This window comes from Heteronotia binoei, chromosome 8, assembly GCF_032191835.1.
Source record: "Heteronotia binoei isolate CCM8104 ecotype False Entrance Well chromosome 8, APGP_CSIRO_Hbin_v1, whole genome shotgun sequence".
NCBI classification, from domain to species: Eukaryota; Metazoa; Chordata; class Lepidosauria; order Squamata; family Gekkonidae; genus Heteronotia; species Heteronotia binoei.
The window spans coordinates 130,250,651-130,278,234 of NC_083230.1; the positions used below are offsets into that span (position 1 = coordinate 130,250,651).

Here is a 27,584-nt window from a genome sequence, read left to right on the forward strand (position 1 = left end):
CCTTGGGGAGGAAGGGGGGGAGGAATAGCTTGCTTTGCCAGGCTCTCTCAATTTCACAACAGAGCTACTGAGCCAAGCCTCTCTTCCTTCTATTGGCTGAGGCTCCGCCCCCAGTCCCCTGGAGAAGGAAGGAAAGAGCCCGAGCTTCCTTTGCCCAGTTCCCTGGATCCCATGAGAGAAATACAAAGAAGGCACCTTTAAGACCAACGAGTGCTAACATTTTAAGCATGTTTTAAGTTTTTTTAAAAAATATATATATGGGGAGGGATGGTGGCTCAGTGGTAGAGCACCTGTTTGGGAAGCAGAAGGTCCCAGGTTCAATCCCCAGCATCTCCCACTAAAAAGGGTCCAGGCAAAGAGGCGTAAAAAACCTCAGCTGGAGAGCCGCTGCCAGTCTGAGGAGACAAGACTGATTTGGATGGCCCCAAGGGGGTCTGATTCAGTAGAAGGCAGCTTCATATGTTCATATTGAGGGAGGGATGGTGGCTCAGTGGTAGAGCATCTGCTTGGTAAGCAGAAGATCCCAGGTTCAATCCCCGGCATCTCCAACTAAAAAGGGTCCAGGCAAAGAGGCGTGAAAAACCTCAGCTGGAGACCCTGGAGAGCGGCTGCCAGTCTGAGTAGGCAATGCTGACTGATGGATCGAGGGTCTTATGAACATATGAAGCTGCCTTCTACAGAATCAGACCCTCCGTCCATCAAAGTCAGTCTTGTCTACTCAGACTGGCAGCGGCTCTCCAGGGCCTCAAGCTGAGGTTTTTCATGCCTACTTGCCTGGACCCTTTTTAGTTGGGGATGCTGGGGATTGAACCTGGGACCTTCTGCTTACCAAGCAGGTGCTATACCACTGAGCTACTGTCCCTCTAATTCAGTAGAAGGCAGCTTCATATGTTGGGAGGGACGGTGGCTCAGTGGTTGAGCATCTGCTTGGTGAGCAGAAGGTTCCAGGTTCAATCCCCGGCATCTCCAACTCAAAAGGGTCCAGGCAAGTAGGCATGAAAAACCTCAGAGCCTCTGCCAGTCCGAGTAGACAATGCTAACTTGGATGGACCCAGGGAGGGTCTGGTTCAGTAAAAGGCAGCTTCATATGTTGGGAGGTACGATGGCTCAGTGGTAGAGTCTCTGCTTGGTAAGCAGAAGATCCCAGGTTCCATCCCCGGCATCTCCAACTCAAAAGGGTCCAGGCAGATAGGCGTAAAAAACCTCAGCTGGAGACCCTGGAGAGCTGCTGCCAGCCTGAGGAGACAAGACTGACTTGGATGGACTGAGGAGGGTCTGATTCAGTAGAAGGCAGCTTCCTATGTTCACATATTTGCGTTCTTTATAGAATTTATATCTATACTTAATCTTAAATAGGTACACACATGGCTCAGCCAGGCCCTACAGGGTCTCAAATGCGTTCGACGCCCCCGATTGCAACCGGAAGCGAAGCCAGGGAGAATATAACACACATAGGCAAAGCTTGGGGCATTGGGACTTTATTTAATTTTTGTCTTCAGGGCCCAGGGCACGGGATGAGTTTCCCAGGGACTGGTTTGGCACACGAGTCTTTCGCACGAGCAAGAAGAGAGCAGAGGCCGCATCGTCCCCACCTCCTTTGGTAGAACTTCCAGCCACAGCAGAGAGGACCAAGGAGGAGTTTGAAGTCCTCAATATCACCAGCGTAGCTTTCCGGGGCAGTACTTGTCTATGAGGCTTTGGTAGTAAGGCTTCAGTTCCTGAGGGTCAGGCAGGTCTTCGGACTTGGTGTAGAGGTCAAACTTGCTGTCGGGAGGGAAGGGAGAGAGGCGGCAGGGTTACTCTCTTGATGTTGATAGAGGAGGGACGGTAGCTCAGTGGTAGAGCCTCTGCTTGGGAAGCAGAAGGTCCCAGGTTCAATCCCCGGCATCTCCAAAAAAGTCCAGGCAAATTGGTGTGAAAAATCTCAGCTTGTGACCCTGGAGAGCTGCTGCCAGTCTGAGTAGACAATACTGACTTTGATGGACCCAGGGTCTGATTCAGTAGAGGGCAGCTTCATATGTTTTCAGGGGCCACAGCCTGTCCCTCAACAGGCCAAGCCCTCACCCTGCACCCAGACCTCGCTGACGTTTTGGTTCCCGTCCATCAAGGGCACAGAGAAGGCAAGGTAGGGAATTTTAGAATTTTTTTCCCTAGGTAGTGTTTCGAAGGGGACATCGTGGTGGAGCATCTGCTTGGCATGCAGAAGGTTCCAGTTTCAACCTCCCAACATCTCAAGTTATAGGGACCGCACTGTAAGTGATGTGAAAGACCTCAGCCACCTGAAACTCTAGAAATGCTTCTCCAGTCTCCGTAGGCAAGACTTGGATGGTTTGATTTAGTACAAGACAGCTATGTGTGAGAGTTCTATTCAGAGGAGGGGCGTGGCTCGGTGGTAGACCCTCTGCTTGGCATGCAGAAGGTCCCAGGTTCAATCCCCAGCATCTCCAGTTAAAAGGAGCAGGCAGGAGGGGATGGGAAAGACCTCAGCCTGAGACCCTGGAGAGCCATGAAGTGGGGCTGTGGCTCAGTGCTAGAGTCTTTGCTTGGCGAGCAGAAGGTCCCAGGTTCAGTCCCCAGCATCTCCAGTTGAAAGGACCAGGCAGGAGGTGATGGGAAAGACCTCAGCCTGAGACCCTGGAGAGCCATGAAATGGGGCTGTGGCTCAGTGGCAGAGCCTCTGCTTGGCATGCAGAAGGTCCCAGATTGAATCCCCAACATCTCCAGTTAAGAAGGACCAGGCAGGAGGGGATGGGAAAGACCTCAGCCTGAGACCCTGGAGAGCAGCTGCCAGTTGAGGTGGACAATACTGAACTTGATGGACCCAGGGTCTGGATTCAGTTTAAAGCAGGGCTTTTTTGTGACAGGAACTCCTTTGCATATTAGGCCACACCCTTCCTATGTAGCCAATCCTCCAGGAACTTCCAGGGTTCTTCCAGGGCCTCCTGTAAGCTCTTGGAGGATTGGCTACAGGAGGGGTGTGTGGCCTAATATGCAAAGGAGTTCCTGCTACCAAAAAAGCCCTGAGTTTAAGGCAACTTTTAGCGAAGTGCAATTCAAGATCGTGGAGTTGAATGTCGCTGGGCAGAGGAAACAATTGCGTGGAGCCCAGGAAACCTCCCTTTGATTCCAGAAACTATAGCGTGGCTTTTACAGTTGACCAGTAGTTGTCTTAGCAGAGCTGGTATTGGTTGCTCCTTGTCTGAATAACACCCTCAATACTGACTGGGAAAGTGTTGGTGTGCGGGTCGTGTGAAAAAGCACAGAAATCAGAGCCTAGGCGAGCAATAGAATATCCCTCTCGCCCTTCAGAGGGTGGCGGACAGGAATGTCGAGGAGTCTGAAGCGAATTCATGAGGGAGGGAAGGTGGCTTAGTGGTAGAGCATCTGCTTGGGAAGCAGAAGGTCCCAGGTTCAATCCCTGGCATCTCCAAAAAAGGGTCCAGGCAAGTAGGCGTGAAAAACCTCCGCTTGAGACCCTGGAGAGCCGCTGCCAGTTTGAGAAGACAATACTGACTTTGATGGACCAAAGGTCTGGTTCAGTAGAAGGCAGCTTCATATGTTCATATGTTCATGGGATCTGACGGTTGGCGCTTCCAGGCCAGACTTGTTCAGGGTCTGTGGTTGGACAGGTTCAAGTTCTACCACTCCCTGGCCTGATCCCTCACCCCAGTGCTCAGCGAGGGACTCCGCTGGCCCCAGAGAGGCTGGACTTCAGGACCCAAGAAGAAATTCCTTCCAGCTCTTCTACGACTGGGTAATTTTGTTAGGGCTGACAGAGGCCCCTGCATTTATCCTTAAATGTGGTTTCATGGAAGACAGGTCTGTTAGAGGCTACTAGCCAATGTGACTGAGGGGAACCTCCACATCCAGAGGCAGTCAACCTCTGAATCCCAGTGCCAGGAGGCAACATCAGAGAAAGGCCTCAGCCTCTGTCCCTGTTGTTGGCCCTCCAGAGGAACTGGATATTATAGCATTGGAGAAAGTCCAGAGAAGGGCAACTAGAATGATTAAAGGGCTGGAGCACTTTCCCTATGAAGAAAGGTTGAAACGCTTGGAGCTCTTTAGCTTGGAGAAACGTCGACTGCGGGGTGACATGATAGAGGTTTACAAGATAATGCATGGGATGGAGAAAGTAGAGAAAGAAGTCCTTTTCTCCCTTTCTCACAATACAAGAACTCGTGGGCATTCAATGAAATTGCTGAGCAGTCGGGTTAAAATGGATAAAAGGAGGTACTTCTTCACCCAAAGGGTGATTAACATGTGGAATTCACTGCCACAGGAGGTGGTGGCAGCTACAAGCATAGCCACCTTCAAGAGGGGTTTAGATAAAAATATGGAGCACAGGTCCATCAGTGGCTATTAGCCACAGTGTATGTGTGTATATAAAATTTTTTGCCACTGTGTGACACAGAGTGTTGGACTTGATGGGCCGTTGGCCTGATCCAACATGGCTTCTCTTATGTTCTTATGGTTGGCCACTGTGTGAGACAGGAGGCTGGGCTAGGTGGACCCTCCCTGGTCTGACCCAGCAGGGCTCTTCTGATGTTCTTCTCAGGGGAAGGCCTCAGCCTCTGCCCTGTTGTTGGCCCTCCAGAGGAACTGGCTGGCCACTTTGTGAGACAGGGGGCTGGACTAGATGAACCCTCCCTGGTCTGATCCAGCAGGGCTCCTCTGATGTTCTTCTCAGGGGAAGGCCTCAGCCTCTCTGCCCTGTTGTTGGCCCTCCAGAGGAACTGGTTGGCTAATCTGTGAGACAGGAGGCTGGACTAGATGGACCCTCCCTCGTCTGATCCACCAGAGCTCTTCTGATGTTCTTAGGGAGGCCTCAGCCTCTCTGCCCTGTTGTTGGCCCTCCAGAGGAACTGGTTGACCACTGTGTGAGACAGGGGGCTGGACTAGATGGACCCTCCTTGGTCTGACCCAGCAGGGCTCTGTTGATGTTCTTATGAAGGCCTCGGCCTCTCTGCCCTGTTGTTTGCCCTCCAGAGGAACTGGTTGGCTGCTGTGTGAGATGGGATGCTCAACGAGAGGAACTTTTGGTGTGATCTAGCAGGGCTCTCCTTATTTTCTTCTGAAGGTCTCTTGCTGGACAAAGACCCACATTGGCCTGATCTAGCAAGACTCTTTGTACGTCCTTATGAAAGCCTCTCTGCCCTGTTGAGGAACTGGGTGGCCCCTGTGTGAGGTGGAATGCTGGACTAGAGGGACATTCACCGGTCTGACCCAGCAAGGCTCTCATTCAGAGCCACCATAAGGTGAGTCTGAGCCAACAAGAGTGAGTTTGAACTAGGTTAGGCCCGAAAGGATGGTACATCTTGTTTCATCAGGAGGGGCCCTTTTCTAAGAACCACTGGCAAGGTGATGGCCAAGTCATGCATGACCTCCAACTTCCTCCTTGATTTGGCCGAGGCTGCTTCCCCTGCCCTCTCCTCTTCCTTCCCACCAGCATCCATCCCTGTTGCTTCTTGGGGTACTTACTTGAACTCTTTCACCCAGGGCAGCATCCGCAGGTCTTCTTCATTGCAGAGGTACATGTAGTCCCCTCCCGTGTGCCAGGGGTAGAAGGAGTGGAAGCGGATCATGTAGAAAGCCTGCCAGGGCACAGACAGGGGTGTGTGATGGCCGGCCAGCCACAACATTACTGGCCAGCCAGAGGTCTCGAAACACTTCCTTTCCCCTTAAGAAAGCCAGCTTTGCTACCTTCCTCCATCTCACTCCAAGCACAGCTTTCATTTTTTGTACGTGTTAGCACCCAGACCCTTCCTATTGCTGAGGGGCAGTTTATAGCTAGAAAACCATAAACACCCTTCTTAATATATAATCTCAAATCTAACAGGCAGAGCATGAGAAGGAGGGCAGGAAGGGTTGCATCCAGCGTTCCCCCTAAGCTGAGCTAGTGTGAGCTTGTTCACAGGTTTTTAACCTCCGGCTCACACATTTTTGTTTTAGCTCAGAAAAAAATGGCCCCAGAGCAAACTCACAACTTGAATGCCACTAGATCACAAAGTAGAATTTTTGCTCACAAGACTCCTCAGCTGGGAGGGAGGTTTGGCTTGCATCAGTGCTTAGTTCTTACAACCCTTTCCTATATGCCCAGGAAATGCTGATTTATACTTTGGGGTTGGCCAGCAATACAGTGTGTGTGTTCTTGGATCCATACTCACACCCTCAATCCGTTTGGGCCTTCTCACTGAAATGCTGGTCATTTTGTTGCTGCCTCCATGGACCTCTTTCTTTGAAACCGGTAACCATAGTCCTCCCTAAAATTGCTATTCCCCTTTCCTCCCTTGATTTCCTCTTAGCTAGCCTTGTATGTGTTTTCAGTGTGTTTTATCCTTTTCTCTTTTAATAAAAATGTGTCTGTTCGAACATATGCCTGGTTTATTTTAAGAATTCTCTTAAGGGAAAAAATCTCCGCAAACATTGGTGGCAAATCCCAGTTGCCGTCTCTTGCTTTGTGTCCTTTAAAGCTAATCTTCCTCCCAATTAATTAGAAGACCACCTATTTGGATAACACTCCCTCCCCCCACCCCCAACACTCTGAATTCTGGAACATGTATATACACATCAGCCATGGCTTCTTACCTCCTGGGGCAGGGCAAAGTTATTCCGCATCATCACCTTGTACATATATTCTGGAAGGAGAGAGAGACCAGGGGGGAGCAGTTAGGTCACCTCCTAAATTATTTGTACTGCTGCCGCTCCCCACCCCCCCGCCCCCGGTAAGACTCGCTTAAGAGACCAGCTTTTTGGATCCTTGTTGCATAAGCATACCATACAGGAGAAACGTCAACTGATAGAGGTTTACAAGATGATGCACAGGATAGAGGAGGTAGAGAAAGAAGTACTTTTCTCCCTTTCTCACAATACGAGAACTCGTGGCCATTCAATGAAATTGCTGAGCAGTTGGGTTAGATCGGGAAAAGGAAGTCCTCCTTCACCCAAAGGGTGATTAACACGTGGAATTCACTGCCACAGGAGGTGGTGATAGCTACAAGCATAGCCAGCTTCAAGAGGGGATTGAATAAGCAACTGGAGCAGAGGTCCATCAGTGGCTATTAGCCACATATCGTTGGAACTCTCTGGGGCAATGATGCTCTATATTCTGGGTGCTTGGGGGGCACAGTGGGAGGGCTTCTGGTGTCCTGGCCCCACTGATGGACATCCTGGTGAAACCTGGGGTTTTTGGCCACTGTGCATACAGAGTGTTGGACTGGATGGGCCATTGGCCTGATCCAACATGGCTTCTCTTATGTTCTTATGTCTGGGGCAGTGATGCACTGTATTCTTGGTGCTTGGGGGGGGGGGACAGTGGGAGGGCTTCTGGTGTCCTGGCCCCACTGATGGACATCCTGGTGAAACCTGGGGTTTTTGGCCACTGTGCATACAGAGTGTTGGACTGGATGGGCCATTGGCCTGATCCAACATGGCTTCTCTTATGTTCTTATGTCTGGGGCAGTGATGCACTGTATTCTTGGTGCTTGGGGGGGGGGGGACAGTGGGAGGGCTTCTGGTGTCCTGGCCCAACTGATGGACCTCCTGATGGCACCTGGGGGTTTTGGCCACTGTGTGACAGTGTTGGACTGGATGGGCCACTGGCCTGATCCAACATGGCTTATCTTCTGTTCTCATGTCTGGGGCAGGGATGCTCTGTATTCTTGCTGCTTTGGGGGGCACAGTGGGAGGGCTTCTGGTGTCCTGGCCCCACAGATGGACCTCCTGATGGCACCTGGGGGTTTTGACCACTGTGTGACAGTGTTGGACTGGATGGGCCACTGGCCTGATCCAACCTGGCTTCTCTTCTCTTCTTATGCAAGTTTTGATTTTCCAGACTGTTTTGGGATGGTAGGGGGGAGGCCAGAAACTCTAACCCCAGGGGCTCTTACCGTCATGACCCCAGGACATGAGGACATTCTCCAAGCCACAGTTAGGCTGGTAAATTCCATACTTGGAGCTGTGCAGGCAAAAGAGAGAGAGAATGGACATCTCAGGGCATGTCCCATATCAGAACTTCCCTTAACCCTTTTTCTATCATGCAGTCTGGGGGCTGTGAACATATGAAGCTGCCTTCTACTGAATCAGACCTTTGGTCCATCAAAGTCAGTATTGTCTACTCAGACTGGCAGCGGCTCTCCAGGGTCTCAAGCTGAGATTCTTCACATCTATTTGCCTGGACCCTTTTTTGGAGATGCCAGGGATTGAACCTGGGACCTTCTGCTTCCCAAGCAGATGCTCTACCGCTGAGCCACAACTCCACTTCATGGCTCTCCAGGGTCTCAGGCTGAGGTCTTTCCCATCCCCTCCTGTCTGATCCTTTCAACTGGAGATGCTGGGGATTGAACCTGGGACCTTCTGCATGCCCAGCAGAGGCTCTACCACTGAGCCACCGTCCCTCCCTGTCCCAATGAGACACAGGCGAAGGAGAAGCCTCTAAGCCCTATGACAGGGGTGGGGAACAGTGGATCTCCCGATGTTTTTTGCCTACAACTCCCATCAGCCCCAGCCGGCATGGCCTACGGCTGGTGCTGATGGGAGTTGTAGGCAAAAAACATCTGGAGAGCTACCCTTGGCCACCCCTGGGCTATGGTTTTCTTTTGCTATCCAAGAATGAGACTCAGAAAACAAATCGAGAATGAGAAATAGTTCTCAGTGTTAAAGGTTGAATATAAATGTATCCCAACAAAAGTTATTGCTTTACAGAAAGTGTTTTAAAAGTTGTTTTATTTATGTCATACATAATAAATAATAATAATAATAAATTTTATTTCTACCCCGCCCTCCCCGCAAAGCGGCTCAGGGCGGCTTGCAGTCCGGGGGCCGAATCAGGCCTCCGTAAGGCTCCTACCAGGCCCCCAAGCGACTGGCTGTCATCTGCTTCCTTTTCTCTCTCTCTTGCTTCCTTCTGCATCACGGCTTGCTTTGCCAGGCTTGCTCAATCGCACAGGAGCTACAGAGCAAAACCTCTGTTTTCTCCATTGGCTGAGGCTCCTCCCTTAGGGTGGAGGGGAGGGGGGAGGAGGCAGAGCGTGTTTTTCCAGACTCAAATCATGCAGCAGAGCTACTGAGCCAAGCCTCTCTTCCTTCTATTGGCTGAGGCTCCTCCCCTCCCCGGTTCCCTGGGGAAGGAAGGAAAGAGCCGGAGCTTCCTTTGCCCAGTTCCCTGGATCCCATGGGAGAGATACAAAGAAAGCACCTTTAAGACCAACGAGTGCTAGCGTTTTAAGCATGGTTTAATTGTGTTGTCTGCGTCCTTTATAAAGTTTATATCTCTGCTACCTAGTCTTAAATAGGTACACACGTGGCCCGGCCTGACATGGTTTGACCCAACAGGGTCTCATTTACGTCCGATCCAGCCTTCATAACAAATGAGTTCGACATCCCTGTCATAAAGGATGTGCCAAGGAGAAAACATTTTCTATTTTCTGTTTGTGTGTCACATAATTACAATTTGCTTTTTGCATTTTCTTTTATACCAGGGGTGGCCAAGGGTAGCTCTCCAGATGTTTTTTTGCCTACAACTCCCATCAGCCGCAGACATCGGCAATGCTGGCTGTGGCTGATGGACGTCGTAGGCAAAAAGCATCTGGATAGCTACCCTTGGCCACCCCTGTTTTATATTATCTGTCTTTAAAAAAGTGTTTAAGCTGCCTTTCTGGCTTCAAAGCTAGAGGCGAGGCCCTGGGGCTCGGGCTGGGAGCTAGACTCATCAGCTTTTGCTTCATAAGTAAAAAACAGAAACTCCCGCCCCCCTCCTTCCCGCCGCCAATGATGGCGCCTCAGTCTTCCCGCACAACCAACGCTTACGTGTATATCGGGTTCTTCATATCAGGGTTGTCGTGGAAGGTGGACTCCCGTAAAACCACAGAGTCCTGCACTTTGCAACCCACCGGGAACGTATCTCCCACCACAGCCCACTGGAGGGGGACAAGGCAGAACACAGAGGTTACTTGACTTGTCGTTAACCTGGAGACCCCCCTCCCCCTTGTGAGGTTGCCAACTCTGTTGGGAAATTCCTGGAGAGGGCAGGGTTCAACCAAGCTGTCATACCGTACAGTCCACATCCCAAATAGGTCCCCGTGGCCACCGGTGGGGAACGGAGAGTTAGGATTGCCAGATCATAGAATCCGAGTTGGGAGGGGCCTCCAGGGTCAAACTAGTCCAACCCCCTGCACAGTGCAGGAACTTCACAAATGCCTCCCCCCCGCCCCCCCCACACACATACATCCCTCCTGACCCCTGCGCCATGCCCCGAAGATGGCAAAACAAACAAAACACCCCTCCGGGATCCCTGCTCAAAGTGGTCTGGAGAAAAATTGCCAATTGACCCCAAAGTGGCAATCAGCATTTCCCTGAGTGCATAAGAAGGGGTCAGGTTGGGAAACTCTTGGAGATGTGGGGGTGGAGTCTGGGGAGCACAAGGCACTCAGTGGGATACAATATCGCAGAGTCCACCCTCCAAAGCACCCAACTTCTCCAGGGGAACTGATTGCTGTAGTGTGGAGATGAGCTATAATTCCAGGGGGATTTCCAGGTCTCACCTGGAGGCTGGCACCCCTCTCTCCAAAGCATCCATCTTCTTCAGGGGAACCTGACACCCAGCTCTATCTGCTTATGGATGGCCGGCCCGCCTGCGCCCCAGAAAATCTGGACCGAGTGTTACAGGCAGTGGCTAGGTGGTTTAGGCTGAGCGGGCTGAAGCTGAATCCGGCGAAGACAGAGGTCCTGTGCCTTGGTCGCTCCGGCCCGGGAAGGGAAATCCCCCTGCCAGTTTTTGACGGCGCGCCACTAACAGCGTCGGGCAGGGTTAAGAGCCTGGGGGTGCTGTTGGAGCCTTCACTGACAATGGAGGCCCAGATAGCAGCCACTGCCAAGTCCGCGTTTTTTCACCTTCGGCGGGCGAAGCAGTTGGCCCCCTTCCTGGAACGTGACGACCTGGCAACAGTGATTCATGCTACGGTCACCTCGAGGTTAGACTACTGTAATGCCCTCTACATGGGGCTACCCTTGTGCCGGACCCGGAAACTGCAGTTGGTGCAGAACGCTGCTGCCCGGCTGTTATTAGGGCTCCCAAGACGGGAGCACATTCGGCCGGGGCTCCGGGATCTGCACTGGCTGCCAGTAATATTCCGAGTCCGGTACAAGGTGTTGGTTATTACCTTTAAAGCCCTATATGGCCTAGGACCTGTCTACCTTAGGGACCGTCTTTCCCCACACGTTCCCCAGAGAGTACTACGCTCGGGTTCACAAAACCTGTTGGTAGTCCCCGGGCCAAAGGAGGCCCGTCTAAAATCCACCAGGGATCGGGCCTTCTCAGTAATGGCACCTTATTGGTGGAACCAGCTGCCGGAGGAGGTGCGGGCCCTGCGGGACCTAGGGCAGTTCCGCAGGGCCTGTAAGACAGCCCTCTTCCGGCAGGCCTATAATACTGACTGACAAGGAAATCTTTTGGAGGGAACAAAATGCATCTGTAGACCGCCGGTTTTTATCTATCTTGCTTTTATTAATTTATGGTTTTAATTTTACTTGTAAGTGTTTTAAATTGTAGTATTTGAATTATCATGTTGTAAGCCGCCCTGAGACACTTCGGTGCGAAGGGCGGGGTATAAATCCCAATATAAATAAATAAATAATAAATAAACTGTTCACTGTAGTGTGGAGATGAGCTGTACTTTCAGGGGGATCTCCGGGTCCCACCTGGAGGCTGGCACCCCTCTCTCCGAAGCAGCTATTTTCTCCAGGGGAACTGATCTTGGGCAATCTGGGGGGCAGTTGTACTCCCAGGAGATCACCCTGCCATGCCTGGAAGTTGGCAACCTTGCCTCCTCTCTGTGCTGATACCTGCACTGTTTAAAACGGGGCAAGTCCACCTGCTCCTCACCTGCGGCTCGCCAAGCAGCGCCAAGATCTTCCCCATGTCATGAAGCAGTCCGACCAAGTGGAACCAGTCTACAGCAAGGGTCGAGAGACACAGAGACAGACAAAATCATTCAGTCTCAGAGTCGGGAGGGGTCCGTAGAGGCCATCTAGTCCAACCCCCTTCTCAACACAGGATCAGCATTCCTGACAAGCGCTTGACCCCCTGCTGCTTCAAGACTCCCCAGTGAGGGGGAGTTCACCACCACCCTCAGTAGTCGATTCCACTGCTGAACAACTCCTTCCTTGGAGGTTTTTCAACAGAGGCTAGATGGCCATCTGACAGCAATGGAGATCCTGTGAATTTAGGGGGAGGGGTTTGTGAGTTTAGAGCAGTTCCTCAGTGGAACAGGCTTCCTCCTGGGGAGGTGGTGGGCTCTCCTCCTTGGAGGTTTTTCAACAGAGGATAGGTGGCCATCTGACAGCAATGAGAATCCTGTGAATTTAGGGGGAGGGGTTTGTGAGTTTAGAGCGGTTCCTCAGTGGAACAGGCTTCCTCCTGGGGAGGTGGTGGGCTCTCCTTCCTTGGAGGTTTTTCTACAGAGGCTAGATGGCCATCTGACAGCAATGAGGATCCTGTGAATTTAGGGGGAGGGGTTGGTGAGTTTAGAGCGGTTCCTCAGTGGAACAGGCTTCCTCCTGGGGAGGTGGTGGGCTCTCCTTCCTTGGAGGTTTTTCAACAGAGGCTGGATAGCCATCTGACAGCAATGGAGATCCTGCGAATTTAGGGGGAGGGGTTTGTGAGTTTAGAGGGGTTCCTCAGTGGAACAGGCTTCCTCCTGGGGAGGTGGTGGGGTCTCCTTCCTTGGAGGTCTTTCAACAGAGGCTAGAGGGCCATCTGACAGCAATGAAGATCCTGTGAATTTAGGGGGAGGGGTTTGTGAGTTTAGAGCGGTTCCTCAGTGGAACAGGCTTCCTCCTCGGGAGGTGGTGGGCCATCCTTCCTTGGAGGTTTCTCAACGGAGGCTAGATTGCCATCTGACAGCAATGAAGATCCTGTGAATTTAGGGGGAGGGGTTTGTGAGTTTAGAGGGGTTCCTCAGTGGAACAGGCTTCCTCCTTGGGAGGTGGTGGGCTCTCCTTCCTTGGAGGTTTTTCAACAGAGGCTAGATGGCCATCTGATAGCAATGGAGTCCCTGTGAATTTAGGGGGAGGGGTTTGTGAGTTTAGAGTGGTTCCTCAGTGGAACAGGCTTCCTCCTGTGGAGGTGGTGGGCTCTCCTTCCTTGGAGGTTTTTCAACGGAGGCTAGATGGCCATCTGACAGCAATGAGGATCCTGTGAATGTAGGGGGAGGGGTTTGTGAGTTTAGAGGGGTTCCTCAGTGGAACAGGCTTCCCCCCTGGGAGGTGGTGGGCTCTCCTTCCTTGGAGGTTTTTCCACAGAGACTAGATGGCCATCTGACAGCAATGAGGGTCCTGTGAATGTAGGGGGAGGGGTTTGTGAGTTTCCTGCATTGTGCAGGGGGCTGGACTAGATGACCCTGGAGGTCCCTTCCAACTCTAGGATTCTCCTTCCTTAGAGGTTTTCCAACAGAGGCTAGATGGCCATCTGACAGCAATGAAGATCCTGTGAATTTAGGGGGAGGTATTTGTGCATTTAGAGTGGTTCCTCAGTGGAACAGGCTTCCTCCTCGGGAGGTGGTGGGCTCTCCTTCCTTGGAGGTTTTCCAACAGAGGCTGGATGGCCATCTGACAGCAATGAGGATCCTGTGAATTTAGGGGGAGGGGTTTGCGAGTTTCCTGCACTGTGCAGGGGGTTGGACTAGATGACCCTGGGAGGTCCCTTCCAACTATAGGATTCTAACTCTGACTGAAAATAAGTTTTTCCTAATATCCAGCCAGTACCTTCCCACCCTTAATTTAAACCCAGTATGGCGAGTTCTTTCCTCTGTTGGCAACAAAAATAGCTCCCTGCCCTCCTCCATTCTGGCCGGGGCTGATGGGAGTTGTAGGCAAAAAACATCTGGAGAGCTACCGTTGGCCACCCCTGCTCTAAGGGACAGCCCGTCCAGTCCTTCAAGAGAGCAATCCTGCCCCCCCTCAGTCTCCTCTTCTCCAGACTTCTCTTCCCACAGCCCTTCCCTCCAAGGGCTTCTTGGTCTCCAGGCCCCTGATTTTTCTCCGGACTCTCCTCTGCACCCGCTCCGTTCTGTCCGCCTCCTTCTTGAAGCGAGGCCTCCGGAACTGCACACAAGACTCCAGGGGTGGCCTGACCAATGCAGCGTACAGCAGGACTAGGACCTCTGGTGATTTGGATGTTATGCCTCTGTCGATCCACTTCAAGATCGCATCAGCCTTTTTTGTCGCTGCATCACAGACTGCGTTTCTTAGTGCCCCCAGGGTCAGGGATTGTCCTGAGGCAAATTGCATCCCCGCTACTAGCTTGATGCAGCAAATGCGTTTGCGCAAGTCAGGTGGGTCTCTGTCTGGGAGAAGAGCCCCAGAGCTCTTCACACACAAGGTTCCCGGTTCAGTTCCCAGCATCGACTGTTAAAAAGCTCTCGGATCTTTCTCCACCTGTGATCTTGGAGAATCCCCGGCTGTCAGAACCGACAAGACAAGCGCAGGGAGATGAGGAGCTGAGCACATGAAGCATCAGACTGTCTATTCAGACTGGCAGCAGCTCTCCCGGGTTTTACGTAGAGGTCTTTCCCCGTGGTACAGAGTGGTAAAGCAGCAGTACTGCAATCTGAACTCTGTGCTCACGACCTAAGTTCTATCCCAGCGAAAGCAGGATTCAGGTAGCCGGCCCAAGGTTGACTCAGCCTTCCATCATTCCAAGGTCGGGCAAATGAGTCTCTGTCTTGCTGGGGGGAAAGTGGAGATGACTGGGGAAGGCAATGGCAAACCGCCCCGTAAAAAGTCTGCCGCGAAAGCGCTGTGAAAGCAACGTCACCCCAGAGTCGAAAATGACTGGTGCTTGCACAGGGGACCTTTCCTTTCCTTTCCCATCACCTACTACCTCATCCCTTGAACTGGAGATGTCGGGGATCAAACCTGGGACTTTCTGCATGCCAAACAGATGCTCTACCGCTGAGCCACAGCCAGTGATCTGATTCTAAAGGTCAGGGCTTTTTCTTGTAGTAGGAACTCCTTTGCATATTAGGCCACACATCCCGATGTAGCCAATCCTCCAAGAGCTGACAGGGCTCTTAGTACAGGGCCTACTGTAAGCTCCAGGAGGATTGGATACATAAGAGGGGATTGGCCTAATATGCAAAGGAGTTCCTGCTTCAAAAAAAGCCCTGCTATAGGTCTAGGGTTGCCAATCCCCAGGTGGAGGCAGGGGATCCCCTGGTTTGGAGACCCTCCCCCCACTTCAGGGTCGTCAGAAAGCAGGGGGAGGGGAGGGAAATGTCTGCTGGGAACTCTATTATTCCCTGTGGAGATTTATTCCCATAGAAAATCATAGAGAGTTGATCCGCGGGTATCTGGGGCTCTGGGGGAGCTGTTTTATGGGGTAGAGGCAGCAAATTTTCAGTATAGCATCTAGTGCCTCTCCCCAAAATACCCCCCAGGTTTCAAAAAGATTGGACCAGGAGGTCCAATTCTATGAGCCCCAAAAGAAGGTGCCCCTATCCTTCATTGTTTCCTATGGAAGGAAGGCATTGAAAATGTGTGCCGTACCTTTAAATGTGAGGGCCAGAACTCCTTTTGTAGTTCAATTATGCTTGTCACAGCCTTGATTTTGGCTCTACCCCTAATGTCTCCTGGCTCCACCCCCAAAGTCTCCTAGCTCCACCCCCAAAGTCTCCTGGCTCCACCCCCAAAGCCCCCAGATATTTCTTGAATTGGACTTGGCAACCCTATATAGGTCAGTAGTAGTCCGATCCTGTAGCAGGTCGCTCCTTCTACATCTGCCCCTCTGGCCTATCAGACGTTGCTCGCGATGGCAGGAGAACAGGATCCGCCCCTCCTCTTTCTCTAGCAGCAGTTTCTCAGACGTAACCTCCAGCATCCAGGGTGGGATTCTAGCAGGAGCTACTTTGCATATTAGGCCACGCCCCCCCTGATGTAGCCAATCCTCCAAGAGCTGACAAGGATCTTTTTGGTAAGCTCTTGGAGGACTGACTACATCAGGGGGCATGGCCTAATATGCAAAGGAGATCCTGCTAGAATCCCACCCCTGCGCCGCATCCGTGTGTGGAAGGAACTCCTGGCTTTCATGCTCAATGCAATGGGGAAGGGGGGGGGGAACCCACCCACCCCCTCCTCACCTTTGTCAGGGTGGGCTTTCCGAATGCCCTCGGCCGTCTGGTAGGCGTGGTAGGAGTTGGGGAAGTCAACATCTGGGTCTGATTCGTCCACCACGGCATCCAGCAGGTCTAGGGTCTCCATGATGGTCATCTGACGGAGGCGACAACCCCCGTACTCCTCATTCTAGAAAGAGGGGACTGTGAGGACACTGGAGATGAGAGGGGGGGTGTCGGGATTCCGCTCTAAGGTTGCCAATCCCCAAGTGGGGGCAGGGGATCCCCCGGTTTGGAGGCCCTCCCCCCGCTTCAGGGTCGTCAGAAAGCGGGGGGAGGGGAGCGAAATGTCTGCTGGGAACCCTGTTATTCCCTATGGAGATTTATTCCCATAGAAAATCATGGAGAATTGATCTACAGGTATCTGGGGCTCTGGGGGGGGTGTTTTTTGGGCTGTAGGCACCAAATTTTCAATATAGCATTCAGTGCCTCTCCCCAAAAGACCCCCCAAGTTTCAAAAAGATTGGACCAGGAGGTCCAATTCTATGGCCCCAAAAGATGGTGCCCCTATCCTTCATTATTTCCTATGGAAGGAAAGCATTGAAAAGGTGTGCCGTCCCTTTAAATGTGATGGCCAGAACTTCCTTTGGAGTTCAATTATGCTTGTCACAGCCTTGATCTTGGCTCCGCCCAAATGTCTCCTGGCTCCACCCCCAAAGTCTCCAGATATGTCTTGAATTGGACTTGGCAACCCTATTCCGCTCTGCTGGGCAGCACTCCTTCAGAAACATAGCCCTAAGTCTGTTTGGTGTGGCAGTTAAGAACGGTGGATTCTCATCTGGAGAACCGGGTTCGATTCCCCACTCCTCCACATGCAGCCAGCTGGGTGACCTTGGGCTAGTCCCAGTTTTCTCAGAGCTCTCTCAGCCGCACCTGCCTTGCAGGGTGTCTGTTGCAGGGAGGGGAGAGGAAGGGGAAGCGACTGTAAACTGCTCTGAGACTTCAAGTGATGAGCGGGATATAAATCCAGTCTCCTTTCTCCTCCTCCTCCTCCTAAAGTGTTTCAAAATGATAACTATCTAAGGAGTCTACTTCCAGGTTGATACGGAAGGGCAGAATGTATTTCTTTTGTACTCTGCCTTTCTCCCCAACAGGGCCCCAAAGCAGTTCGCATCGTTCTCCTCTCCTCTGTTTTATCCCCACAACAACCCTGCGAGGTAGGCCAGGCTGAGAGAGAGCGTGACCGGCCTAAAGGTGGGCAAGCAAGCTCCCATGGCAGAGTGGTGGGGATTTGAACGAGGGTCTCCCAGATCCCAGGCCCCGTGGCGCACAGTGGTAAAGCAGCAGTACGGTGATCTGAACTCTCTGCTCACAACCTGAGTTCGAGTCCGGCGGAAGCTGGATTCAGGTCGCTCGCCGGCCCAAGGTTGACTCAGCCTTCCATCCTTCCGAGGTCGGTCAAATGACGGTCTGAAAAAAAGCTTGCTGGGGAGAAAGTGTAAAAGACTGGGGAAGGCAATGGCAAACCACCCCGTAAAAAGTCTGCTGTCAAAACGTTGTGAAAGCAACGTCACCCTAGAATCGGAAATGACTGGTGCTTGCATAGAACCTTTCCTTTTCCTCCCAGATCATTTTTCCGGTACTATGACCACTAGATCACATTGGGACTTTTAAAAGTCCAGTGGAAAGGGACTGAATCAGATCTCCCTCCCCGCTCTTTAGACTGTATCCCTTTTTCATCTGTGCTCTGCAAGGTGATATCACCCACCTCCACCTGGGACTGTGGGGCTCTCTGGCCTCACTTTCTACTCCCCCCACCCCCTCTGTGTGAGAAAGAGGAGCTATTCCACCTTTTTGAGCTGGGGCGGGGGGTGGGGGTGCCTTCAGGATTCTTTGTTAGGAATGCCAGATCTGTCTCACAAAATATCTGGGGATTTGGGGAGTGGAGCCAGGAGACTTTGGGGGTGGAACCAGCAGTGTGACAAGCACAATTGAACTCCAAAGGGAGTTCGGTCCATCACTTTCCTTTTAAATGCCTTCCTTCCATTTGAAATAATGGAGGATAGGGACACCGTCCTCTGGGGATCACAGAATTGGACCCCCTGGTCCAATCTTTTTGAAACTTGGTGAGTGTTTTGAGAAGAGACACCAAATCCTGTGCGGAAAATTTGGTGCCTCTAATTTGTAGCCCCAGACACCCCCAGAAAATTTGTAGCCCCAGACACCCACAGATTGATTCTCTATTATAGCCTAGCGAGACCAGTCTCTGACCATCCATCCATCTCTGACCAGTCTCCATCAAAACCAACCCCCCTTCTGATAATCCTGAAGTGGGGGGAAGGCCTCCAAACAACAGGGTACCCAGCCCCCAGCTGTGGATTGGCAACCCCATTTGGTGGGCACCATCACAAAATGACTGCCACAGGAGGTGATGTCAGCCACAAAATGGCTACCACCATTTACTTCAATCACATTGCAAAGGTTCCTGAGCTGTGGTGGCAGTTGCTGCCAAAACAACATTTTAAAAAATTTGTACAGCCAATCAAATCTCCAGGAGCTCAATGGAAGCCTTTCTGGACTCCCTCCACTTTCTAAAAACACTTGGTGGGCACCACAGCATAAGAAGAAGCCATGTTGGATCAGGCCAATGGCCCATCCAGTCCAACACTCTGTGTCACATAAGAACACAAGAGAAGCCGTGTTGGATCAGGCCAATGGCCCATCCTGTCCAACACTCTGTGTCACATAAGAACATAAGAGAAGCCATGTTGGATCAGGGCAATGGCCCATTCCGTCCAAAACTCTGTGTCACATAAGAACATAAGAAGAAGCCATGTTGGATCAGGCCAATGGCCCATCTAGTCCAACACTCTGTGTCACACAGTGGCCAAAAAACCCAAGTGGCATCAGGATGTCCATCAGTGGGGCCAAAACACTAGAAGCCATCCCACTGTTGCCCACCCCCCAGCACCAAAAAGACAGAGCATCACTGCCCCAGACATAAGAGCATAAGAGAAGCCATGTTGGATCAGGCCAGTGGCCCATCCAGTGCAACACTCTGTGTTACAAAGTGGCAAAAAACCCAGGTGCCATCAGGAGGTCAGGACACTCAAAGCCCTCCCACTGTGCCCCCCAAGCACCAAGAATACAGAGCATCTCTGCCCCAGATATAAGAACATAAGAGAAGCCATGTTGGATCAGGCCAATGACCCATCCAGTCCAACACTCTGTGTCACATAAGAACATAAGAGAAGCCATGTTGGATTAGGCCAATGGCCCCTCCAGTCCAACACTCTGTGTCACAGAAGAATATAAGAGAAGCCATCTTGGATCAGGCCAATGGCCCATCCAGTTTAACACTCTGTGTCACATAAGAACATCAGAGAAGCCATGTTGGATCAGGCCAATGGCCCATCCAGTCCAACACTCTGTGTCACATAAGAACAGAAGAGAAGCCATGTTGTATCAGGCCAATGGCCCCTCCAGTCCAACACTCTGTGTCACATAAGAACATCAGAGAAGCCATGTTGGATCAGGCAATGGCCCATCCAGTCCAACACTCTGTGTCACATAAGAACAGAAGAGAAGCCATGTTGGATCAGGCCAATGGCCCATCCAGTCCAACACTCTGTGTCACACAGTGGCCAAAAAAACACAAGTGCTATCAGGAGGTCCACCAGTGAGGCCAGGACACTAGAAGTACTCCCACTGTGCCCCCTCAAGCACCAGGAATACAGAGCATCACTGCCCCAGACAGATATAAGAACATAAGAGAAGCCATGTTGGATCAGGCCAGTGGTCCATCCATTCCAACACTCTGCGTCACACAGTGGCCAAAAAATCCAGGTGCCATCAGAGGTCCACCAGTGCGGCCAGGACACTAGAAGCCTGGAATACAGAGCATAGTGCCCCAGACAGAGAGTTCCAACAATACACTGTAGCACTCTTGGGGGATTCTGATTTTAGAAGATCCCTCTGTAGAGGAGGCACAGCTTCTTTTCAATCCACCCACCTTCTTCTTGACAAATTCGACAGTCTGGTTGGTGTGCATGAGGAGATAGGTGATGAACACCCGATCCATCAGCGGCCCTTCCTGAGAAGAGAGAAAACGCTGCTCAGAGGGGGTTTCTTTCAATCCGGCGGGCCCAGAAAACTTGGAAGGGAGCAGCTACTGGGGACCGAATCCTTCCCTGGTCCCATATGAGGCTAGCAATGAAAGAATTACGGCTGCCAAATGGAGAAATTCCTGGAGATTCCGGGGGTTGACTCTGGAGAGGGTGGGGTTCGATAAAAGAAGGGACCTCGGTGGGCTATAGCAGGGGTGGCCAACGGTAGCTCTCCAGATGTTTTTTGGCTACAACTCCCATCAGCCCCAGCCAGAATGGACAATGGCTGGGGCTGATGGGAGTTGTAGGCAAAAAACATCTGGAGAGCTACTGTTGGCCACCCCTGGGCTATAGGGTTGCCAAGTCCACTTCAAGAAATATCTGGGGACTTTGGGGGTGGAAGCAGGAGACTTTGGGGGTGGAGCCAGGAGCAAGGTTGTGACAAGCAGGACTGAACTCCAAAGGGAGTTCTGGCCATCACATTTAAAGGGACGGCACATCTTCTAAATGCCTTCCCTCCATTAGAAATAATGAAGGATAGGGGCACCTTCTTTGGGGGCTCACAGAATTGGACCCCCTGGTCCAATCTTTTTGAAACTTGGGAGGGTATTCTGGGAAGAGGCATTGGATGCTATGCTGCAAATCTGGTTCCTCTATGTCAAAATACAGCCGTTCCCCACCCCCCCAGAGCCCCAGATACTCGCGAATCAATTCTCCATTCTACCCTATGGGAATCGGTCTCCATAGGGAATAATGGAGTTCCCAACAAACATTTCCCACACTTTCTGATGACCCTGAAATGAGGGGAGGGCCTCCAAACTGGGGGATCCCCTGCCCCCACCTGGGGATTGGCAACCCTATATATTACCGAAGACTCTGCCCTCTGAAACTCCCATTTTTTCTCCAAAGGAACTGATCTGTGTAGTCTCGAAATCAGATGTGATTCCAAAACAAATGAGCCCAGGAGAACTCCAGGCCCCACCTGGAGGTTGGCAGCCCTATGAAGAGTGCCTCCCTCCTGGGTACATTTTGTTTAATTTGTCTTGTTAATTGTTTTCGTATTATGCATTTGAAAAAAAAAAAACATGTTTCGACATTTTGGATACTTCGCCAACTCTCAGTGTTTCTCACACATGCCCCGCTGATAATGCTGGAGTTAAAGCTCTGTTGTTTAATTTGTTAAAGGGGTGTCAAACATGTGGCCTTTGGGCCAAATTAGGCCCCCGGAGGGCATCTATCAGGCCCCCCTTGCAACTGGCTGCCATCTGCTTCCTTCTTCCTCTCTTGCTTCCTTCTGCATCTCAGCTTGCTTTGCCAAGCTTGCTCCATTGCACAGGAGCTTCAGAGCCTCTATTTTCTCCATTGGCTGAAGCTCCTCCTTTGTGGAAGAAATGGGGGTGGGGAGAGCGCTTGCTTTGCCAGGCTCTCTCAGTCACTCAATCGGCAAAGCTACTATTAGTAATATTTGCCTTAAGTGCTTTGGAATCAAACAGAGTGCATTGTCTAAAATAATTACTTGAAAACTTGGACTTAATCACACAATTAATTAATTGGACCCAAAAAATATACAGGGTGGACATAAAACGTAGCATAGTTTGGCACATGCCTTCACTATCTGGGGTTCACTGAGGAAGTCATCGGAACGAGGGATTATCTAGAATCCTCGTGTGAACTTCAAACTGAACTTCTCATGGACTTGATGGTTTCCATTTGAGAACTAATGAGTGTGAACTTATAATGGACTTTGCTAATTAATGTCTTTGTTTATTGGACTTTATGGACTCTTCCTGTTGCTTTAACGCTCCATGTTAAGAGGCAATAATATCGTGTAGAAATATAATAAGATGTTGTCATCGTTGACATTAATGAAAACTGTTCTTTATTTGTGTGCTATTACAGCTAACTGTGTCGGTTCTATTTGGTCACTCGATCGCACAGCAGAGCTACTGAGCCAAGCCTCTCTCCTTCTATTGGCCGAGGCTCCTCTGAGCAAGACTTGTCAGTTACAAGAGTGCTCATGTTTAATTAAGTTTCAAAAAAAAATCTTATGTTCAGCTTCCAAAATTCTTTCTCAGTCTGTGAACGTGAAGTAGGGCTCCCAACCTCCAGTTGTTGGCTGGAGATCTCCTGGGATTACAACTGATCTCCCGGTACAGGGATCCACACCCTGGAGAAAATGGCCACTGGAAGGGAGGCTGCATGGTATTGTCCCCTTCTGAGGTCCTTCCCCTCCCCTCTCCAAACCCCACCGTCCCCAGACTCCGCCTCCCAAATCTCCAGGAATTTCCCAACCCTGAGCTGGCAAACTCCTCCTGGCCCACAGGGCAGCTGCTGGGTCTCACCTTGAAATTGCGGAAGTCTTCCTTCGGCTTCCCGTTCTGCGAATCGATGTCTGGCCGGTAGATCTCGGAAGGGTCACATCCCTGAGAAGAGAAGAGCTGTAGCTACTGAGGGGGGCCAAGAGGAGCGGGGGCAGGACAGGAGGAGGGAATCCTAGAATCATAGAGTTGGAAGGGACCTCCAGGGTCATCTAGTCCAACCCCCTGCACAATGCAGGAAACTCACAAGTACCTAGAATCATAGAGTTTACAAGTACCTAGAATCATAGAATTCACAAGTACCTAGAATCATAGAGTTCACAAGTACCTAGAATAATAGAATCATATAGTTCACAAATACCTAGAACCATAGAATTCACAAGTACCTAGAATCATAGAATCACAGAATTCACAAGTATCTAGAATCATAGAGTTCACAAATACCTAGAATCATAGAGTTCACAAGTACCTAGAATCATAGAATTCACAAGTACCCAGAATCACAGAGTTGGAAGGGAGCTCTGGGGCCATCTAGTCCAACCTCCTGCACAATGCAGGAAACTCACAAGTACTTAGAATCATAGAGTTCACAAGTACCTAGAATCATAGAGTTGGAAGGGAGTTCTGGGGTAATCTAGTCCAACCCCCTGCGCAATGATGGAAACTCACAAATACCTCCCCCTAGATCCGCATTGCTGTCAGATGGCCATCTAGCCTCTGTTGAAAGACCTCTAAGGAAGGAAAGCCCACCATCTCCCGAGGAAGCCTGTTCCACTGAGGAACTGCTCTAAACTCACAAACCCCTTCCCCTAAATTCACAGGATCCTCATTGCTGTCAGATGGCCATCTAGCCTCTGTTGAAAAACCTCCAAGGAAGGAGAGCCCACCACCTCCCAAGGAAGCCTGCTCCACTGAGGAACTGCTCTAAACTCACAAACCCCTCCCCCTAAATTCACAGGATCTTCATTGCTGTCAGATGGCCATCTAGCCTCTGTTCAAAAACCTCCAAGGAAGGAGAGCCCACCACCTCCCGTGGAGGAATCCTGTTCCACTGAGGAACCGCTCTAAACTCACAAACCCCTCCCCCTAAATTCACAGGACCTTCATTGCTATCAGATGGCCACCTAGCCTCTGTTGAAAAACCTCTTTTGGGGCTCACAAGATTTTTAGACTCCAGCTCAGATATTTTTGTCTTAGCTCACGGATAACTCCAGAGCACACTAATTTATGCGTTAGCTCACAACTCTATTGCCAGGAGCTCACAAAGTAGAATTTTTGCTCTCAAGACTCTGCAACTTAGAGGGAACATTGGTCAGGAAGTTCTTCCTAATGTTGAGACGGAAACTCTGCTGGTTTAATTTCAACCCACTGGTTCTGGTCCTACCTTCTGGGGCCACAGAAAGCAATTCCACACCATCCTCTATATGACAGCCCTTCAAGTCCTTGAAGATGGTGATCATATCACCTCTCAGCCGCCTCCTCTCCAGGCTAAACATGCCCAGCTCCTTCAACCTTTCCTCAGAGGACTTGGTCTCCAGACCCCTCACCATCTTCGTCTCCCGTTCCAGCTTGTCTAGATCCTTCTTAAAATGGTTGCCCAAAAACTGAACACAAGACTCCAGGTGAGGTCTGAGCAGAGTAAAGCAACACTATTGCTTCACATGATCTGGACACTAGACTTCTGTCGATACAGCCCAAAATGGCATTTGCCTTTTTAGCCACCATCTTAGATTGTCTTCGCAATGGAGGAAACAGGTGAGGAATGGGGGAAGGATGTTCCAGGAAGTAAAATAGGCTGGAGAGGGAGGGGAGGACTTTGCGTGTGAAGATGGAGAGCATGAATCTGGACCCCTGGGGGAGCAATGGGGGGGGGGTCAAGATTTGGGGGTGGAGCCTGCGGAGGTCAGAGACCTCGGGGCGGGGGGGTACAGTGCCATCGATCCCACCCTCTAAAGCAGCCGTTTTCTCCTGGGAAACGGCTTTCTGTAGCCTGGAGATGGGTTGTAATTCCAGGGGATCTTCACGTCCCACCTGAATAGGGTTTCAGAGTTCAATTCAAGAAATATCTGGGGACTTTGGGGGTGGAGCCAGGAGACATTGGGGGTGGAGCCAGGAACAAGGTTGTGGCAAGCAGAACTGAACTCCCAATGTGTGGTCCCATCACATTTAAAGGGACCACATGCCTTTTAAATGTCTTCCCTCCATTGGGAATAATGAGGGCACCTTCTTTTGGGGCTCATAAAACTGAACTCCCAGGTCCATTCCTTTTGAAACTTGGAGGGTATTATGGGGGGAGGCAGTGGATGCTATGCTGAAAATTTGGTGCCTCTACCTCAAAAGACAGCCCCTTCCAGATCCCCAGATACCTGTGGATCAATCTTCCATTATACCCAATGGGAATTGGTCTCCATAGGGAATAATTGAACACCCAGCAGACATTTCCCACCCCTCTCCAGCCGCTTTCTGATGACCCTGAAGCAGGGGGAGGGCCTTCAAACCTGGGGGATCCCCTGCCCCCACCTGGGGATCATGCAATCCACAAAGAAAATCACAGCAATTGTAGGCAGAGAAATCCAAAGCACGAGGCTTTCAATGAAAACCAGCCTCCGTACAACCAACAAACTCACCAAACGATTCAACAATTACAAAAGCATATGTTAGTTCATGAAAGACCGTACAATTAGTCCTTAGCAAAACAGGGAAGGTGTTCACCGAGAATCAATCCAGTCTTTCTAGCAATCGTTGCTCAGTTCATTCCAAGGAATCCTGGTGAAACAGTTGCGCAATTGATCGATGTCTCTCAGTCTATGCAGCCAGCAATCCAAAAGGTTGAAAAGAACAAGGTCGTACCGGAACCCTTGTTTTGCAGAGGCTTCTTCGAGCTGCAGAAATCCTTTTTACAACATTTTCATACTCTGGGCAAAAACGCCATTCCATTACAACACCGAAAGGCACTTCAACAGTGCCTTGAACTAACATATGCTTTTGTAATTGTTGAATCGTTTGGTGAGTTTGTTGGTTGCATGGAGGCTGCTTTTCACGGAAAGCCTCGTGCTTTGGATTCCCTGCCCACCTGCAGATCGGCATCCCTCAATTCAGCTTCAGATCCGGGGACCTCAGATCGCCATGACCTTTTCAGATTCCTGGAGGCCAAGGTAGCTCCTTCCAGCCCTACCTCTTTCCTATCTCCAGGATCTTTCTTGCAATTGTGGCCCTGGGCCCCTTCCTTTGAAGTTCTGTTTCCCCCCCCCCCTTCTGGGGGGGCTTTGCTTTGTCAGTCACTCACCATGTCCACAACCTTCATTCTTGCGGTTGTGTAGAAATGCAAAGGAGAACGAATGTCTCCAAGAAACCCCCTTTCTGGCTGTTTATAGCTCCGGCTTCTTTGCAAACGTCAGCAAACCGGGGCAATAAGTCACCGGTTAACCTGCCAGGGGCCAAACTCCTTTTTTTGGGCTGGGCATCTGAGCAAACCATTAATGTTTGGGGGCTTGCAGGCCCAAGCAAGAAAGAAGACGCTCTCGCAACTTCGGCGAAGAAGTACTTCGCCTCTCTCTTTTCAGCACAAACATCCTTCTGACGAGGGCACAGGTTGATGCTCGGTCAGCTGCCCGAAAGCGTGATGGGCAAAGGGTGGAGGTGTGTGTCTGTGTCACTAGGCAGCAGAGCGTGGGGCAGACCTGGGGGGTGCTGCTCTTTTTTGTAACTCCAGAGGCAGGGGGGAGGTTTTCTGCAGAGAGGAAAATCCCGGGACAGGCAGAAAACTCTGGGTCACGTAAGAGAAGCCATGTTGGATCAGGCCAATGGCCCATCCAGTCCAACACTCTGTGTCACATAAGAATATAAGAGAAGGCATTTCGGATCAGGCCAATGACCCCTCCAGTCCAACACTCTGTGTCACATAAGAACATAAGAGAAGGCATGTTGGATTAGGCCAATGACCCATCCAGTCCAACACTCTGTGTCACATAAGAACATAAGAGAAGGCATGTTGGATTAGGCCAATGGGCCATCCCATCCAACAACACTCTGTGTCACACAATGCCCAAAACCCAGGTTCCCTCAAGAGGTCCACCAGTGGGACCAGAACTCCAGAAGCCTTCCCACTGTTGCCCCCCAAGCACCAAGAAGACAGAACATCACTTACCCCAGATATAAGAACATAAGAGAAGCCATGTTGGATCAGGCAAATGGCCCATCTAGTCCAACACTCTGTGTCACACAATGGCAAAAAACCCAAGATGCCATCAGGAGGTCCATCAGTGGGGCCAGGACACTAAAAGCCCTCCCACTGTGCTGCCCACCCCAAGCACCAAGAATACAGAGCATCACTGCCCCAGACAGAGTGTTCCAACAATCCACTGTGTCTAATAGCCACTGATGGACCTCTGCTCCATGTGTTTCACCAGTCCCCTCTTGAAGCTGGCTATACTTGCAGCCGCCACCACCTCCTGCGGCAGTGAATTCCATATGTTAATCACCCTTTGTGTGAAGAAGGATGTCCTTTTATTCATTCTAACCTGAGTGCTCAGCAATTTCATTGAGTGCCCATGAATTCTCATATCGTGGGTGGGGTAGCATGGCTGGGGATGATGGGAGTTGTAGGCAAAAAATATCTGGAGAGCTACCGTTGGCCACCCTTGCTTTATGGGGAATCAGTCTCCTTAGGGAATAATGGAGAATTGCTCTGCAGGTGTCTGGGGCTGAGGGGGGGCTGTTTTCTGAGGTAGGGGCACCAAATTTTAAGCATAGCATCCAGTGCCCCTCCCCAGAACACCCTGCAAGTTTCCAAAAGATTGGACCAGGGGGTCCTGTTCTATGAGCCCCAAAAGAAGGTGCCCCTATCCTTCATTCTTTCCAATGGAGGGAAGGCATTTAAAAGATGTGCGGTCCCTTTCAACGAGATGGCCAGAACTGCCTTTGGGGTTTAATTACATTTGTCACAACCTTGCCCCTGGCTCCACCCCCAAAGTCCCCCGATATTTCTTGAATTGAACCTGGCAATCCTGGCAATGTCTAATGTCATAGAATCTGTCTTCGAAAGCAACCGTTTTCTC

At 50.9% G+C, this 27,584-nt stretch overlaps 1 protein-coding gene and 1 non-coding gene across 2 annotated transcripts; both read right to left on the minus strand.

Annotated features, from left to right (window-relative positions):
• Positions 1–1,462: 1,462 nt before the first annotated feature.
• On the minus strand, positions 1,463–25,831 carry LOC132575803 (inositol oxygenase-like). Its single transcript, XM_060244492.1, has 10 exons — positions 25,814–25,831; positions 22,552–22,632; positions 20,116–20,196; positions 16,131–16,293; positions 11,879–11,946; positions 9,805–9,914; positions 7,887–7,954; positions 6,586–6,635; positions 5,479–5,591; positions 1,463–1,764 (listed from the first exon to the last, which is right to left on the minus strand). The coding sequence occupies exons 1-10, from the start codon at positions 25,829–25,831 to the stop codon at positions 1,656–1,658; spliced, it is 861 nt and encodes a 286-aa protein (XP_060100475.1). The 3' UTR covers positions 1,463–1,655.
• On the minus strand, positions 8,184–8,255 carry TRNAP-GGG (transfer RNA proline (anticodon GGG)). Its single transcript has one exon. It is a non-coding gene; the product is annotated as a tRNA-Pro (tRNA).
• Positions 25,832–27,584: the final 1,753 nt, after the last annotated feature.

Coding starts and splice junctions, on each gene's coding strand:
- LOC132575803 (XM_060244492.1), bottom strand. Junction 16,294..20,115: donor TCGAATTTGTCAAGAAGAAG/GTGGGTGGATTG, acceptor CCCTCTTTCTAG/AATGAGGAGTACGGGGGTTG. Junction 1,765..5,478: donor CCCTGGGTGAAAGAGTTCAA/GTAAGTACCCCA, acceptor CCCTCCCGACAG/CAAGTTTGACCTCTACACCA.